The sequence below is a fragment of the Falco biarmicus genome, chromosome 11 (genome assembly GCF_023638135.1).
Source record: "Falco biarmicus isolate bFalBia1 chromosome 11, bFalBia1.pri, whole genome shotgun sequence".
Taxonomy (NCBI): Eukaryota; Metazoa; Chordata; class Aves; order Falconiformes; family Falconidae; genus Falco; species Falco biarmicus.
In genome coordinates, this window is record NC_079298.1 from 8,389,426 (window position 1) to 8,406,749 (window position 17,324).

The 17,324-nt window shown below is 39.9% G+C and overlaps 1 protein-coding gene across 1 annotated transcript in view; it reads left to right on the plus strand.

Annotated features, from left to right (window-relative positions):
* The first annotated feature begins 272 nt into the window (after positions 1-272).
* Positions 273-17,324, plus strand: part of USP24 (ubiquitin specific peptidase 24) — a 65,866-nt gene continuing 48,814 nt past the window's right edge. Inside the window, exons 1-6 of the mRNA XM_056355488.1 lie at positions 273-714; positions 12,820-12,985; positions 13,969-14,036; positions 15,548-15,691; positions 16,186-16,308; positions 17,182-17,217. Of these exons, the coding sequence (XP_056211463.1) occupies positions 409-714; positions 12,820-12,985; positions 13,969-14,036; positions 15,548-15,691; positions 16,186-16,308; positions 17,182-17,217 (843 nt within the window). The 5' untranslated portion in view covers positions 273-408. The remainder of the gene's footprint in view (positions 715-12,819; positions 12,986-13,968; positions 14,037-15,547; positions 15,692-16,185; positions 16,309-17,181; positions 17,218-17,324) is intronic.

The window sequence follows — 17,324 nt, forward strand, 5'->3', positions numbered from 1 at the left end:
AGCGGCCCTCAGCCCCGCCAAGACCCGGCCCGGCCCGCCCCGCCGACCGGGGTCCCATTGCCCGGGCCACGCCTACCCGCTCCTGTCGCTATGCCGACAGCCCCCCCTCCCCCCCGCTCCGTTCCATTCATGCCTGGGCCGTACCGCCCCCCACGTCACGTGACGCGGGTCCCGGCGTGCGCTCCCCAGCCGGGCTTCGCCGCCGCTTCCGGGCGGTAGGGCGGGGCGGGGGGGGCGCGCGTGTGAGGGCGCGCGCGGGGGGGCGGGGGCGGCCGCCGCGGCGGCGGCTGAGGGGAGAGGCGCTCCCGTCAACATGGCGGCGCGCGGGGCGGGCAGCGCCTGAGCCCGGCGCCCCTCGGTTCGCGGCCCCCTCCTCCCCCCTCTCCCCCGGCCCGGCGCGGCGCGGCCATGGAGAGCGAGGAGGAGCAGCACATGACCACGCTGCTCTGCATGGGCTTCTCGGACGCGGCCGCCATCCGCAAGGCCCTGCGCCTGGCCAAGAACGACATCAACGAGGCCGTGGCGCTGCTTACTAACGAGCGGCCCGGCCTCCACTACGGCGGCTACGAGCCCATGGAGAGCGGGCAGGGCCCGCCGGGCGGGCACGGCTCCCCGGCCGGCGGGCAGGGCCCCCGCGGCGGCGACGGGGACGGCGGCGGCGGCGGCGGTGGCTTCGACCCGCCGCCCGCCTACCACGAAGTGGTGGAGACCGAGGTGAGCTGCGGCCTGGGCCGCCCCCTGTCAGCCTGGGGGCCGCTGGTGCGGGCGGGCGGCGGCGGGGCCTGGCGCTCGGGTGGGTGCCCCGGGGGTCCGGGCTTCGCCGCGGCCGCCTGGGCTGGGTCCCGGGCTGCGCGCCGCGGCTTTGCCTTGCGATGGCTGCGAGGTGGAGGGCACCCGGGCTTTCCCTTGGCATTCCAGGAATGCGGGGCTGCCGTCGGGTGTTTTTTTCCCCCTCTGCCCCTTTTGTGCCTGCTTGCATAATCCGACTGACTAATGACCGTACTTTTTTCTAACTGTTAGCACAACGTGAGGGAAAGTGCGGTCTGGGTGTTACTTTACAGACGGTTTTACTTGGGTAAGCTACGCATAAATTCTGAAATAGGAATGCAGTGAGCTCGGATATTTTCAAAACAAAGGCTTTAACTCATACCTTAAATTATAGCTGTGTTCTAAAATAGACCTGAAGTAGGTGAAGTGCTGGAAAACACCGGCCTCTCCCCGATTCTCTCCTTCCTCCTTGTCTGCATTTTTCTCTTCCCCCCTTTTCGACAGCTCTGAACTGCTCAGCCAGCAGATACACTCGTGGTGCTTTTCCTGCCGCCTAGAACAGCCTTGTAGCGCTGCCTGTAAAGCCTTTTCCTCCTCCAGGTCTTTTTTTCTAAAACTTCCCACAGTGCTCATATGAAAAGAGCTAAAGGCTATGGAACTCGTGGGGATGAGAACTGAAGAACAGCCCTGCCGGGCGGTACCAGAGGGCCACCTTGCATGGTCTCTTGTCTCAAGAAGTGGGCGATGGATAGCAGACACCTAAACGTGTGAATAAAACCAGGGAAGCTAGTGTACCCTCCCAGGATTCAGTGAACAGTATCCTGAAGATTTCCAGTGCCAGAAGTGGTATCTTTCTGTGTACAGTTGTGTATGTATCTATAAATATGTACAAAGAATACACGTGTGTATCTTCCTGTACATAGCCACGCTTGCGCAGATCACCCATATCTGTAGCCTCGGTATATTGAAGTCCAATCTTGCAGAATAAAGATACATGATCCTGTTCGCTGAATTAACTGGTTTAGATCCTTAGCTCCTATAGGCTGATGATGTATGTTTGTGGGGTAAGGTGATTTGTGGAATGGCATGTGTGCTGTGCAGAAGAGGAGTCGCTGTTTAACTTCACTGGTGGAAGCAATAGGGAACTGGTTTCTAACTTTTGTCTTTAAGAGTTGGGGGTGAAAGAGAGTTCTCCTTGTTTGCATTCAGATCTCTGTAGCCACCAAGAGGGTGGATTTTCCTATCAGATATGGTGTTGGTTGGGACAATCTGGGTTGTCAGTATGACATTTCAAGAGAAGCTGTCAGTGTAAACTCCAGAGAAGCACTTTTTTCCCCCCTCTTGTTCCTATGACAGATGACACTTTGACAACTCTAAGAGGACTTTTCTCCCTGTTATTTCAGCTTGTATGTCTGATCAAACTTACACTTCATGGTTTCCTTTGCCACTCATGTTCTTGTTTGTTTTTACTTGTGTTCTTGTTAACCCACAGGAGGGAAACCAAAACATTTCAATGTAGGCAAATGACTGCACAAAGTAGACATTTCAGAAGGATTGCAGTATCTCGTTACTTGAAACTTTATATAAATTCAGACCTCAATTTTGTAATTGGCTTCATTTCCATATGAGCATCTGTCAACTGCACATGTATGCAAAGCAGTATTTTTGTAATGTGAGGGTTATACCTGCAAAACTCTTTTAAGACTTGGGATTGTTGCCTGTGCTTATTTGTCTCATGTTGCAGTACAACCTAGCAGCTTTTGACATGTATTTTGTAAAAGGGAAAAATTATATATGAGCAGTTCTTGGGTTTTTTTATTCTTCAAATATAATTTAGAACTACATTTAATAAATACAGCTATTACTTAGGTGGTTAATCAGTAAGTAGCTTTCTACTCAGCACAAGCTTATGACATATGAAGCTGTACAGAAAGGCATTGCACTAATAGCTGTATTATTCTTTGTAGTCATATACATTATGTTGAAACATATTGTACGCCGTACTATCTTGTGATAATTCAGATGTTGTTTCTGGTTTTTTCCCTCTCAGTATCATCTCTCTTTCTAACAACTCTTAAGAGTGTGTATTCCCCCTCATCATAATATCAGTTTTAACTTTTATTTAGTGGGGACGTAGTGGCATGTTAAGTTTTCGGTTTATTTTTGGATTTTATGTATCAGCAATGTACATGAACATACAGATCAAAAGAGCACAATTAATAGAAATTTTCCCTTAAATAAAATTTTCTGGTCTAGTAATCTTCTTCATGAACAAAAGACAGGATTAGATTTTTTTTACCTTAAAAATAACAGGAAAGCTGTAGTCATTCTCAAAGACGTGTGTGTAACAGGTCTGTACTTCCTATTTACATTCCTTTTTTTTGGCTGAGTACAGTTACCATGCATATAAGAATAGATTTATGAAAGATTAAACATTTTACATTTTCCCTAATCAGTAATGAATCTATTATGTTTGCATATGCTTATTTGGTTTCTATTACATAATGTTAGAATCTGTTCTGTTCAGTAAGGGTGTTGATCAAAGAAAGACTTGTCTGTTGGTTTTCTTTGAGAATAACACAGCAACTAGATATATAGCATACTAGTAAAGATGTGTTTTCTTTAGATAAGGTGGCAAAACCAGCGTGAGTCCTCTTTCAGTGGTCCAGACTGCTCATCTTCAGGGGTGCCTGGAGGCATTACAGAAGCCTGAATTTGGAATAATTGGCCCAGCAGCAAGACAGCTGCTATGAGCTCACCTGACATGTGCCCTGTGCTTTCTGTGTGAGACCTGAGATGAAGCTGTACATAAATTCATTTTCACAAGGGCTAAAACTTCGGTTCCAGCAGGCTTCCAAAGAGTGTGCAGCTGATTCAATTTTAAGTTAATAGCTGTGGTGCACTTGTGGAGTTGATACTGTTAGCATGACCATGCTTAACTCATTAAAAGAAAAAGGGCAGGCAAACTTGAAAGTACAAAGGGGGCTTAACATTCGTTTGTGCAGCCTTCCTGAAATATCAAGAAGTTCAGTTTTAGGTTCACAGCTGGTTTCAAGTTCTACCCTGTGTAGTACCAAACCACTTTGACAGGCTGAGATCACCTGCTTTTGCAAAAGGTAACTTTGCCTGTTTGACATAACTGCTGTTTATGTCTGTTGGCTGAAGTAAATCTGGTAAGTGCATTTTGGCAAGAATCTGTGTTTATTCCTTAGGCAACATACAGACTTCTACGGTGTGATTCTTTGCTGAGTGGTGGGAGTGGAAAGATAGTATACTCATCTTTTCATATGACTGACAGATAAGCTGATGAACTGCCACTAAATCTTTATAATTTAAGATAAGACTATAAATGAATGTGATGACAATGTCTGTCAGTGTGTCCATGAATTGCCATGAGTGCCACAAGTGCTGACTTTCACCAGTTGGGGAGTAATAGGATGGAGATGAGCAGGCTAAAATTAATGCGGGGGTTGTGACCAGAGAACTTAAAATTGTGGTAAGGGATAGGAACCCACTTACACTAAAAGTATGGAACATGTAACAATGGTTTGTATAACCTTTACTTAAATAATTTTGATTTGTTTTTAAACAGCTTCTGAGAGTCATTACTATGACCCTTTGGGTAAATTGTGATGAACAGATTATATTACCTTCTGGCTATTCCTGTCTCCTTTGGCATGTGCTCTTTTGACTTCTTCTTTTTTTTTTTTTTAAGTTGAACTGGATCAAAAGCTCATATACACCACATTTTAGTAGAGAAGGTTTATAATAAAACTTGTCCAGGGTTGCTTTTGAGGTGGTGTTTGATTTCAGAGAAGGAGGTTTTGCAAAAGAAACAGGACAGCAACTGTAGTAACAGTGCCAGGAACATTCTCACTAGTCATGCTGCAGAACTATTGTGTTCAAAGCCCTATCTCTCCACATTATTAGCGCTCAGTACTGAAAGCAGTTCTACCACAGATGCGATTCGTCATGGTGGGTGTGTAACTTAACCTCTGTTTTAGCTTGTGAAGTTTTTTGATCCTTGAATGGAAGGAGCTGTATTTATTTAAAGACAAAAATGGTATTTAGCCTTCAAGCAAATGAGATGGATTTCATGCTGTAATTTTATAAATTTAAAGTCAATCTCCTGTCTTGTAAGTAGTGTTGAGCTTTGCAAAAGTGAGTATTTCTGGCATTCTCATGTGGAAGTTTTACAGTGTGGCTTGTCTAGGAATTGGCCTTGTAAAACAATTAAGCAATCAAATAAAGCTCTGTGGTGGATTCTGGCATTGAGTCCCTGGCTGGATGCCATCAGAATGTCAAGTGGAATTAGTATTTTAGCACTCCTGGTTTTCAGCATCGCTGTTTTCCAAAATTAGTGCCCCTGGTGTAGCACCTCTTTTTAGATTCTAGTTAAGTTAATGATTTCTTGGATTTTGAAAGGAAATACCCTGGTTTTCATTCTTGATATAACACAGACTAACAGAGATGCTACATGAAGCTAAAGAAAATAGGGGCAATACTGAGAGGTGCAGTTGGTTAATTTTAAATGTAAGCTTTGTTTCAAATAACTTATGAACTCATTGCCATGTAATTGTTAGAGTAAGCTTTGGATTGAGACAAGCACTTTATAATTCCTGTTTCACCAGTGAAGGTGATGCCTTTGGGGTCAGTGGAGGTAGGACACAACTCTGTATAGCCAACTTCTCAGCTGGGCAGGAAGTGTCTTTGGTATAATGTTCTCTGGAGGCATTTTCTGGTCATCTTCCCAGTTTACAGTGCTATTCTGTGGCAGCTGTTTAATAAGGAAGTGAAATACTGAGGAAGAATGAGAATAAAAACAAATTAGCCAGTGTTAGAAGTTAATTCCAGCAAATCATTTGGATTGCTTTTGGATTAAGGAACAGTAGCTCTTTGTATGAGAAGGGCAAAGATAGAGAGGAAGTGCCTGTTTCTTTTGTAAGCTCTTATTTTGGGAAAAAAAACCCCACCCATGTATTTGTGCTGCCATAGGAATAGTCTTTGGTATGTATGTTTCAGTTATGCTTCACGGGCCAAATTAAAATTAATTAAAAAAAGCCAGTGTGTTTCTTGCCGCTTGATCTTCCTCCTCACTGCTTTACACCAGTTCTGGCTTCTCTTGTTCTGATGCCCAGTGGGGCATTTAAAGACTTTTCATATGAGTTAATAACAGTTTTGTAATTATACATTGTAGAACTTGATGTCAAACTTTTTGTCAGCTGCTTTGTCAGTTCTAGTTTCTGTCTCGCTATACATCAGTATGCATCCATAGAATAGAAGTATAGATGAGCGTTTAGCCGTGTTACTGAATTAATTCTCCCTTCCAGAGCCTGACCTTTGGTCACTAAAATGTTAAATACTTTAGTGTTTCTGCATCACTTCTCTATTAATGCCTGATGTTTTGGCACAGGGAGATAGAAGTATTGACCTAAAATTAAGTACTGAAATAATAAACATTTGTGATTCATTGTTTTATTGTATTAAAGCACAATGTTTATCTGATACCGCACAAAGTTATTTTGAGTTATTTGGAAATAAGCATGGGGTTTTGTGCTTATGAAAACTCAAGGGTTGGGAGGAATTTCGGTATCAACTCTGGCTTTTGTAGTTACACTAACAGTAAGTTTTTTAAGTATATCCACAGACAATACTGAAAACACATGCAAGATAAGTGTGTGTTTTCCTTGGTTCCTTATGAATGGCATTCTTAACAGTGCTTTCCATGACCTTTCCCTCGCCTACAACTAGTTATCAAAGATACATTGCCAAAAGTGGTTGTAACAAATCTGTCTGCTGCAGATTTTGCTGAATACTATGGTAACAGTAATATAAAAGAGCATATACTCCTTTTATTTTAGGTTAAATTGATCTTTTCATTCAAATGTGATTTTTTTTTTTTTTTTTCCAGAGCCTTGATTATTTTGTTTTGTTGTAGTGCTTAGTACTGTGTTTACCTCTGAGCAACTAGCCAAGTACATTGGGGAATATTGCTTAGTAACATTGCACCATTATCAGGGAGACCAGTATAAGCAATGTTTTTAATCCTGGTTAATGTCTAGCTTTACTGAATGTATTTTTATTTTTAAAATTCCTGTTGTGTTCTTAGGCCCAGTCTTACACAGTTCTTGGTTGTGAGAGGTGGAGTGGCAGGGAGCCACAAGGGTTTGTAGTTGAATTGTTGTAATCCCTTACAACTACTACCATGCATTCATTGTAGTGCACTTGTACTCCTCTCAGTTAAGATCAGTGTCCAAAACTTTGAGAGAACATTCACCAGATAAATATGAGTTTTCTTAGGATATCTTCGTGGTGAGGTGAGTCCAAATCGGCTTCAGTTAGGTGGAGTCTGTAACATAAGATTTATTTTCCTGTAGTGATAGACTGGTCTCAGTCCTTATTATCATGATGAAATACTAATATTTTTTCTTATTGCAAGGCCACATGTACTTCTGTGAAGCAGTGCGTAGTAAAAATTTGATCTAAATACCTTAATTTCTATGTAAAAAGAATCAAACAAAAAAATCTATGTGTCTCCCTTAGTGGAATGTAAATAACAAAAAGCACTTCTAGCTATATTCAGAAGTTTTGCATGCAGAGTTTTTTTCCTGGGGATGAAAATGCAAGAGGACAGTGCTGTATCTGTTTAGGACTTCAAACAGTTAAAAACTGTTACTATACTTTGCAAATAAATGTCTGATTGTCAGTAAAATGTTTGGGAAATCACAGTGGGTTTTCTTATTGCTAAATAAGAAACGTGGAAATTCTATGTATGACACTATTTTCTGAGGCTTACTAATATTGTCATATTCGTAACAGGATACCAAGCTTGCTCCTAGTAATGTGGGTTAAAAGAGTTTGATCTGATGGCAAGAAAAGGCAACTGGGAAATACTTCTCAATTTTGGCCACACCTGCCACATAACGTGAGTTTAAAGAAATTCTTTAAGCTCATGGAGTACCAGTTTATAAAAAGCAAGTAGGTTACAGGTATGGAAAATATAACAATATTTTTTAAAAACATTCAGTGGCATGCTTGGTGTGTTCAAGCGTAAGTGCAAGGTGGTAGTTTTGATTTATTTGAAAGCTTTTTAATTCTTACCCCTGTGAGTGTGTTCTAGGTAACAGAATAGCCTCCTTTTAGGATTTAATTAAAAGAAAAAAAGAATTGACATCCAGGCATGCAAGTAAAAGATGCTTTAATCTGTAGTCTGGCAGGTGGACAGACTGTCAAGTCATGACTTCAGGATTCATAGCTTCTCCCGCAGATTGATGGACGTAATAGATGAGAGAGCAGAGAAGGGCTCTGTCTGTTTTTATGGGTATGTGATGTATTTCTCTTACCTTGCCTCCACCTGAGCATCTTGCAGTACTTTGCACCATTTGCTAGTGTCTGCATCAGCGTGCTGTGACAGAGGGAAGTATTACTGTTGTCACGTTACAGCTGGGGAAGCTGAAGCATTGAAAAATTGATTTCCTTGTTATTGCTCAGTATATCTGTGATAAAAACTGAAAGGTGGACCTAGAACTCTTAGCTTCTAATTCTGGCTTTAAGCATTATTTTTTCATTATTGCTTTGCAGAGCAATTATGTTTGGTCCAGTTTACAGGTGCATAGTATAAAATACGGTTTCTTCTTTTTTTTAACAATACAGTGAAGCATCAGAAATCTGTTTTCTTGACTATAAATGCTGGTCATTTTGTGAAAATTATTTATTAGGATGAGGTGAAGGCAGCTGGTCTGCTGGTGTCTTAGAAAGTGTGATCCTATTGCTTGTTTAAAGAAACATGACTTTGGGGGTTCTGTTTCATAAGTTGTACTAGATTCAAGAGCACATAATGTGATTTAGCTCTCGTGATAATAAATTCTGTTAGTAGCCTTCTATCAAAATCATATTAACAAATTTAAATCATAATTTGACTGTAATTTCATTACTAAGACTGCCAATTAGCATCAAAACACTTTCTTAAACTCCTAGTTATTTTATGTGAAGTGACCAGACTGGTGTGGTAAATGTCAGCAGCTTTAGTTAAACAGTGTTTGATGAGTTAATCAGCTGAACACTGCAGGAATACATTTTGAAGCTTTGAACTATGACCTTTTCGCAATTAAAGTTAATTCATATTTTACTTTTTGTGTGAGGGCTCATCTTTGTTTTGTGTTAGTTTTACGTGGAAGGTTTTACACTACAGATTCAAAAATGCTTTATTGATCAGATATTAAACAATTTTTGTTTATTCAGCCTTGCAAACAGCTCTGGGAGGTGCCAGGTCCCTGGAGTGAGAATCTTGAGTCAGTGCTTGAGACTGTTCATGTGAGGCTATTTCTTTTGGGAGCCTGTGTGTGTATGTTTAGACATAACTGCATTTTCTTACTTTGAAAATAAGCCAAGAGTCAATACTGTTCGAATGGGGGGATATTTAGGGCTTTTGTGTAATAAGAGATACATCAGAGGGCATGCAAAATTATGTTAAAGGTCTGTCAGCTGCAGAAGGGAGAATAGTCACAGGATGTGTGATGTGCACCATGATTTCCTATCTCAGAAAATGGTCGATTCTTACAGACTTCTAGGCAGTTTATCTTTGGATGACCAGTTGGCCACCAGGAATAGTGGTTTTTTTGCTTTTTACTATTCTATTATTGGAGAATATCCCTACAAATCCCTAACATGTCAGGTGCCAGTCCAGTATTAAGTCTTTTCATCCAGAATTGCATAGTCCTGATGTAGGTCATCATCAACTGGCAGACAGCATTCTTAAGTCATCTATTTGAGGGGAAGGAGGTGGTTTCTCTGTATATTTAATAAAATTAAAAAAAAAAACCAACCAAAACAAAACACAAAAGAAACAGAAACCCCCAAACAAACAAAAAAACCCACAACAAACCACCTAACATGTAATTCCCCAGAGACCCAGAAAACCACTTTTCTGGGAGGCTGACATGGCCCTGTGTACTATTTACTTTCATGCATAGCATACTCTTTCTGCAAAAGCTTGGTTTCACCTGTGGACCCATGTCAGTAGAGTGGGTAGTGACAATTCCTAGCTCCTCAGTTAGGAAGTGTTAATCGTGGCTGTCCAGAACTGTGCTGCATTTACAAATGTCAACAGAGCAAGTAAGTTCTGCAGCCCGTGTGGGTTAGTGAGCCAATGCAAAATTGTGCAAGAGCTGAGCTGACATTGCACCTTGCTACAGCTGCTAGCTGCTGTTAATAAACCCCTCGCTTTAAAGAGCAATAAACAAATCAATTTAAAAATTGGATGGTGGGCAGTTTGGGTTTTTTCTTGCACAGAAGGACACTAATTATAAAAGAGCAGCAATAAGTCTTTAAAGAGACTGTTACTCATACTAGGTATATTCTAAGAAACAAGACTCATTCTGCAGTAATACAAACTGAGCATAGCAGTAATCTCCAAGAAATGCAGGGTATTAAATTTAGTAAATGTTTGAAGGGGAATTTGAGTTTTAAACTACCTGGGCATTTATTTGAGACTGTTGCAGGCTTCACCGTAGCTGTGATAGTTCTAAAATTAATAAATAATTTAATTTGGTACTTTCTGGGCAGGGTTTCAGTAGCAGAAAACTGACGAGCAAGAAGACTTGCTGTCTCTAGTGCTATGTACCAAAGATACGCTCCTTCAGTGCAAACAGTTCCCATTGTTACTAGGGCAGTATTCCCAGTACTGCACCCATTGTTATTTCTTGTGTAACAAAAAAAATAATTTTTTAAAAAATCTTTTCACTGCATTGTTGGTAGATGCCATCCAGCAACAGGCCAGACATGTCCTTAGTGCAATTTAATATAATGCCTTATTTGTGGAAGCTAAATGTACAGTGAAGAACATATGTTACTTCACTCTTCCCTTACGAATTTCTGTGTTACAGATACTGGCAATCGCTTGTGTCAAAAGAAGTAAATAAAGAGCAGCGTTGCTTAGATGCAGATGGGGAAGCAGAACAAGTGGAGCTTTTCAGCAGCAGTTTAAGGTCTGCACTGCTATTAGACGGCACCTCTTGAAACTCTCCGTTGCTAACACTACTTTTATTGAACACGGACAGTTTCCTCCAAGGAATGGAGCGAGGGTAGCTCAGTTACTGTAATCATCTGTTGCAATGTTGCTTTCCTTTGCTACAAGTCTGGGCTGAACTGAAATTGCTGAACAGGTAGCAGTTGGGTGTTTATATTGTACTCCTACCTTTATTAGACTAATCACTGTATCCTGTACTCTTGCTGTAAGGGTTTTCTTTGTAACTGCACACTTATTTTCCACAGGAAGTGGTTTTGTGTTCTGGATGGGTGTGCTTTACAAAAGTTGTGAACCTAACTGTTGTTTGTTTACTTAGTACAACAGGATATTTCCTAGAAAACTTTTGCTTTCGGTGTCTTTTCATTTAAACCTTTAGGCATATCTTCTCCAAAACTTGAAGTATTTAAACAGGGCATGGTTTGCTAATTACATTAGACTTCCATGCACAGTACTGGATCAAATGACAACAGTTTCAGAAGTTGATATTCAGGTCAGTTAAAGTACAACTTCCCATAATGGCAGACTTAGGACTGAATGTGTGGTGGAGGTTTGGGGAAAGGTAGCACCTTACTTCCCAAACACTGACATGTTTGGTTTTTTTCTGAGCACGATTTTGTGTTCCATTCCTATAAACTTTACTGCTGCTTTCCAGAACATTTAGTAAGTCCAGCCACTGTTTGCTATTTTCACCTGCACCATTGAACTTTAAAGGGTACGCTCTGTACAATTGCTGTTTCCTTGGCTTAATATTTTTGAGCCATTATGGAAGTGAATATGACATATTTATTTTTTAATAAACAGGTCTAATCCTGCAAATAGCAAGTGTAGTGAGAGAGCTGGAAGCACACTTGTCTGCATGCGTTTATTTCATTCTTTGTATACCATACCCTCCTGAGTTCAGGTCTTTCTTTTGGTTTATTCCTTTCTGTTTGTTCCTTTTCTGTTCCTGACCCTGGTTTGGTTTCCCCCACACACACACTCTTGTACGTGTTTCCTACTTGCCCTTCCTCCCTACATGTCTCTGTCTTCTCTCTCAGGGGGACCTTGTTACCATCACTGCACTTGTGTTTGCCTCTGACAGTTGGTCCTGGTTGCTGCCTGGCCTGATCCCAACACTGCCCTTTCCCCTGCTTGAGTTGTCTGCTCATGTGAAGGCAGGGAAAGTTAGTCCATGTGAACTCGTTGACACATTGGGTAGCTGGTGTCTATGTGAGGTTAAAAAATAAACAAAAGAAAACAAATGGATCACTTGTTTACTCTTTCATTTGGTACTGCTGAGGCAGTTACCTCATATGGCACTTGGCAAGGAACGTGGGACTAATTCTGTGTTCTGCCTGTACACAGAAATAGCTAGTGGCACTAGCAAGGAAGCCTTGAAAGCTTAGCTGCAGACATGTGCTAGCTTTTTCCCTGTTTGCCTTCCAGAATATTTTCCAGTAACTCATTTTGACTTCAAGAGAAGGATGATTGTAGTTTCTTGTTGGGCAACTATATTTGAGAGAGATATTTTTCTTTATAGATAATTAGCTAGTAAAAACAAAATAATCCTGAGGTACTGAATTAGTGTCTTGTGTTTCTTAACGTGATAAGGTGAGAGGATGATGAAATTGCCCCCCCTTAGAATAAATTCTACAGCAGTTGTTGAACAGAGGATTAATATGCAGTTTTATGAAGATCGAGTTTTGTACCCTACAGTCTCACAGGGGCTGGAAGTGCTTATCACTTGGCTGTAGGATCTGACATGCTAAGGAACAAGATTTGCCACTTAGATAGGCAATTAGTTAGCAATTAGTTATGTAAACATGGTAGTTATCACCTACATGAAATACATAAAGGTATGTAATCCCTTCAATTGAAATGGAAATACTAAGTTCTGCTTTGAAAAACACAAGCAGCCTCAGGGTTGTTGAGAATTTGACATGCTTGTTACAAGCACAGCTGCTTTTTCTGAAGGTACTAAATCTTTTAAAGTGTCTAGGATAGAGATAAAAATTGTTTTGCTTGAACTTCCTTTTTATTCACAGAAAAATGATGAAAATGGAAATTGCTCTGGTGAAGGTATTGAGTTTCCAACAACTAACTTGTATGAACTGGAGAGCAGAGTTTTAACAGATCACTGGTCCATACCCTATAAGCGGGAAGAATCTCTAGGCAAGTGCCTAATTGCATCCACCTACCTAGCAAGACTAGGTAAGTTCTGTTTCTAGAAGTACAAGGATTATCTGTTCAAAGGATTTCATAGACATTATGATGGGCGGTTATCTCTTTCATATGAATCTTGCAGTTGTTTACTTAGCACCATGCAGAATGATCACATCTCTGTGAAAGTGGTTTAACATTGAATATTCTGCCCAATGCTCTAAAAAGAATGTTGGTATCTTTTTTTTTTCCTCTAAAGTAATTTGTTTACTTAAGCTTTTTAAAAAAGTGGAGCACATGTTTCTTTATGTTCTACTGATTGTAGGAATTACGGTTTTTCAGAGCTGAATTACTGACAGTTTTTCTCATTGTGCTCGTTATTTTCCATTAGTAAAAACAAGCTGTCATCTAAATCCATGCTGTAGCATGCTTGTATAACTGGTTGTTTTTCCCCAGTGAAATGCTTATACTGCATTAGACCTGAATTTGACTTTTCTGTATTCAGTATTTGGCTGGGGTTAATAGTGTTATGGAGGCATCGTGCCCAACAACTGGTATATAATGAATGCAAGACAGCTTTTCCATCATGCCTGATGGCAGACTAAAGGGATATTATAATCTGTTGGAAAAAATGGAAGTTGTTAGGTTGTTCTGGGTTGCTCCTTTGTTTCTAACCTGTGTTAAAAAGCTGTACTTGGATTTGGTTTTGGGTGGAGGCTGTGAAGCATTAGCAATGATCTGAAGTTGGTATGAGTAGTAAACTTTGAAGGGAGAAATGCTTACAGTGCTAATAATGCTTGAATAAGTTGTATAAGGTGGAACATTGGGAAACTTCTTAATTCTAGAAGGCAGGTTCTCTTGACTCACATTTTGTGCCTGAAAAAGCATGCTATTTACAAATAAACAGTAGCACTTTATTACTGCTGGTTTTGATTGGTGTTCCCAAAAACTTGCAAAGAGCTCCCTGAGGTAATCTTTGAAAATATTTTTTAAAAAATACTTTTCTAAAAAAAATTACTCTCCTTTCTCTAAAGGTCTTTCTGATTCTGATGAGAACTGCAAAAGATTTATGGACAGATGCATGCCTGAAGCATTTAAAAAGGTAAGTACATGCAGTAGGCCAATTCAGTGTTCCTTTGTGGTGTTCACGGTGAAAATAGTGTCTTGTAATCCAGACTTCAGAAACTATGGTAACTAGTGAGTGTATTAATAGATTAAAATCATACTCAAGTTATTTTTCTAGATTAATATCATACATAGACTGAGATTAAAATCATACAAAGGCCCAGCTCTGCAACTCTGGCCAATTCTGGCATGCAGCTTTTGTATTCTTTTTTTTTTGTACCCACTTTAAATTAAGAGCTCTGTAGTAATTAGTGAAGCCTAAAGACAGGTTTAAAGACCCTTGGATACAGCCATTAGCAAGTTCAAAATCAGATTTCTTTTAACTATTTTTTTTGCTGCTGCTTCTTTGGAAGGCTGTTAAATTCTTTCTTACCTCTTTTCACTATCTGTTTAGAATTTGTATTTCCCCTCAGTGTTTAATGCCCAATGTGCCTTTGGCTGTCCTTCTCTGGGTTGTTGTGAGTTTTCTCTACAGAGCTCCCTAAAACCAATTTATTTCCCGCTATTCCATTTTGAAAACTGCCTGAATTTCTTGCTCAGGGTTTAAATGATATGAATAATGACATATATACACCTTTTAAAAAGTTACTCAGTCCTAATCTTAAAATAGTGAGATTGTAAGTATATTTAAGGAATATAGAAACTTAAGGAAAAAATTCTTTTTCCATTTAGCTGTTAAAGTACATACAGTGCTTTTAAAGCACTTGATATTTTTTGCATGTTAAATAGTGTAGATTGCTCCTCCAGAAGGATAATCTGTAGAAATCTAAATTTTAGAATGTTCTGAATTTACAACTTGCTGAAATATTTGCAAGAAACTCTACAGTACAAAACTTAATTTTATTTAAAGTATTAAGCTTTTTAACTGCTGATGTTCAGACACAGCTAGCAGAAATTAAATTAAATTTGCAGATGGAAGATTAATGTCCTTTATAAACTACAACAGACTAGATTTAAAGATAAAGGTTCTTTAAATGTTTCCACATGTCCCACATGTAGGTGGGAAAGCAGCATTAAATACCTCTCTCTTCACAGCACATGTTTTTTGTTTTCCAGTAGAAATGGCTTGAAAAGTGTGAATTGGTAAATGGTTATTACAGCTGAATCAATGCAGCTTTGTGATACACCTACTTGAAGATTTAGTACCTGTGTGTTCAATCTGCAAACAAATTAGTTTCATATTAGTTGTTCTTTGCAAAGGTTACAGTCTTTACTAGTGCATGGGAATGGAAAACAGTTTGCTTTGATAAATCACGGCTTATAACAGAAAATAAAATGTAAGGTGTTCTTCAGTGAAATTACAAATTTAATTAGTTCTTAAGCCTTTAGTGCAGGGAGAGCATCTGGTAAACATGCCAGACAGTGATTAGTACACTCTAAGGAAACATTTGCTCTGAAAACAGTCTCAGGGGTTGATAAATTTCTCATGTTTTGTGATCGTGCTTAAACGTCAAAATACTACTTTTTATTATTTTTTTTTTTTTTTAGCTGTTGACATCCAGTGCTGTTCACAAATGGGGAACTGAAATCCATGAAGGAATATACAACATGCTTATGTTGCTAGTGGACCTGGTTGCAGAAAGAGTAAAACAAGATCCTATTCCTGTGGGCCTGCTCAGTGTACTTACAATGGTATTTGACTTTACGATGCAGTTTCTAATATTTGGGTATTTGGCATTTCCTATTTAGGCTGCTGATGCTTTTTCTATTTAAGTTCTAGTGTATTGTGTTAAAATCTGCAGCCATTGTTGCTGCAGTTTGTTAACATCCAGTGTGCAAATCATAAAGGGGTGAGTGATGTTCAAAACTTCTGAAAACTAACACTTTAAAAAAAAAATAATTACATGTGCTGTCACTTCACAGTTTATTTTTTAAAACTGCTACTTTGAGTTCATCTCCCCCTTTTCTGGATTACATGGGTATTGGGTATTGTCTATACAGAATGGAAGCTTCAGAATGCTTTATACAGTGAGAACTGAGAGGCAGGAGTCTTCTGTTGAACTTTATTTTTTGCTAGATCTTTTAACTGTCAACCAGGAGAATGCTCAACTGAAAAAATCAAATAATACCAAGTTCTGAGACTGGCATTAGCCATGCTGTTCATTGCTATGGGCTTTTCTTTCAAGGCATTTAACCCCGACAACGAATATCATTTCAAGAATCGAATGAAGGTATGCCAGAGAAACTGGGCAGAAGTCTTCGGGGAGGGAAACATGCATGCTGTCTCACCCATCTCCACTTTTCAGAAGGTGAGCGTGGCTGTACCCTAAAACCTCTTTTTAGGGTAGATGTGTTTGTTTCAGAAAAGATTGTATGATTAGTAGGTATTTAGAACAGAAGAAAGGTAAATGTGTCGCCAAGAATTACAGCAAATAGATCTTTAATATATGTTGGTCTGTAGAAATAGATTTGTCCTCTCAAATTGTCCCAGTTCTCTATTAGAGGCTGGAATTAGAAAGTGGTGTACTTCCATGTCTAAAGTATCACAACAATCAGAATGGTAGATCTGTTGTATCTAAAAACCGACAGTTGTTTGGCTGTTGAGTGTGAAATGACCAGGGTAACTCAGTACAGTTCTAGCAGAGAATTTATGCTTTTTTGACAGCCAAGGATAAGGATATCTTCAAGTCAGACACACAGGCAAGGAGGCAGTTTTTGAGGTTTGCACTGTCTTGTTGCAGTTGCTCCAGATGGGTGGGTCTGAAAAAGCATTGGTTGAGTTGATTTGTCCTTCAGGACACAACTTAGTGGTCACAGAAAGAAAATTCTGTATCTGCTGCTTTGTGAAATGTTCTTTAGTAATGTTCCGCGCAGCTAATGTGCTATAAATATAGTTGCTTGTGAGTCAGCAGCCACAGTGCATACTGTTGCCACAGCACATGGTCAGTGATGTCAAGCAGAGTCCAAAAAAGGATGATGCTAATGAGAACCAACCAGAGCTCCAGCTACATGCTTAGTAAAGGAGCTGTTACAAACACATGGCTGTTTTCTTTGAAATATTAGCGCATGCATTTGAGGTGTGGGTTAATGGGCTGAATGTGTCTGTCCAAATCTGTTTCAGAAGACAGCTGTTTAACGTTGATGTTGCTGCTACTAATTTGTTAATGTTTTAATTGTTCAAGGAACCTCATGGGTGGCTGGTGGATCTGGTAAACAGGGTAGGTAAATGTAAACCAAGGAAAATTGTTATTTGTCCCTTGAATTCATTGATCTTTAGAGATAATTTCTTCTTCCCTCCACCCCCCAACTTGTTTTTCCACTCTTC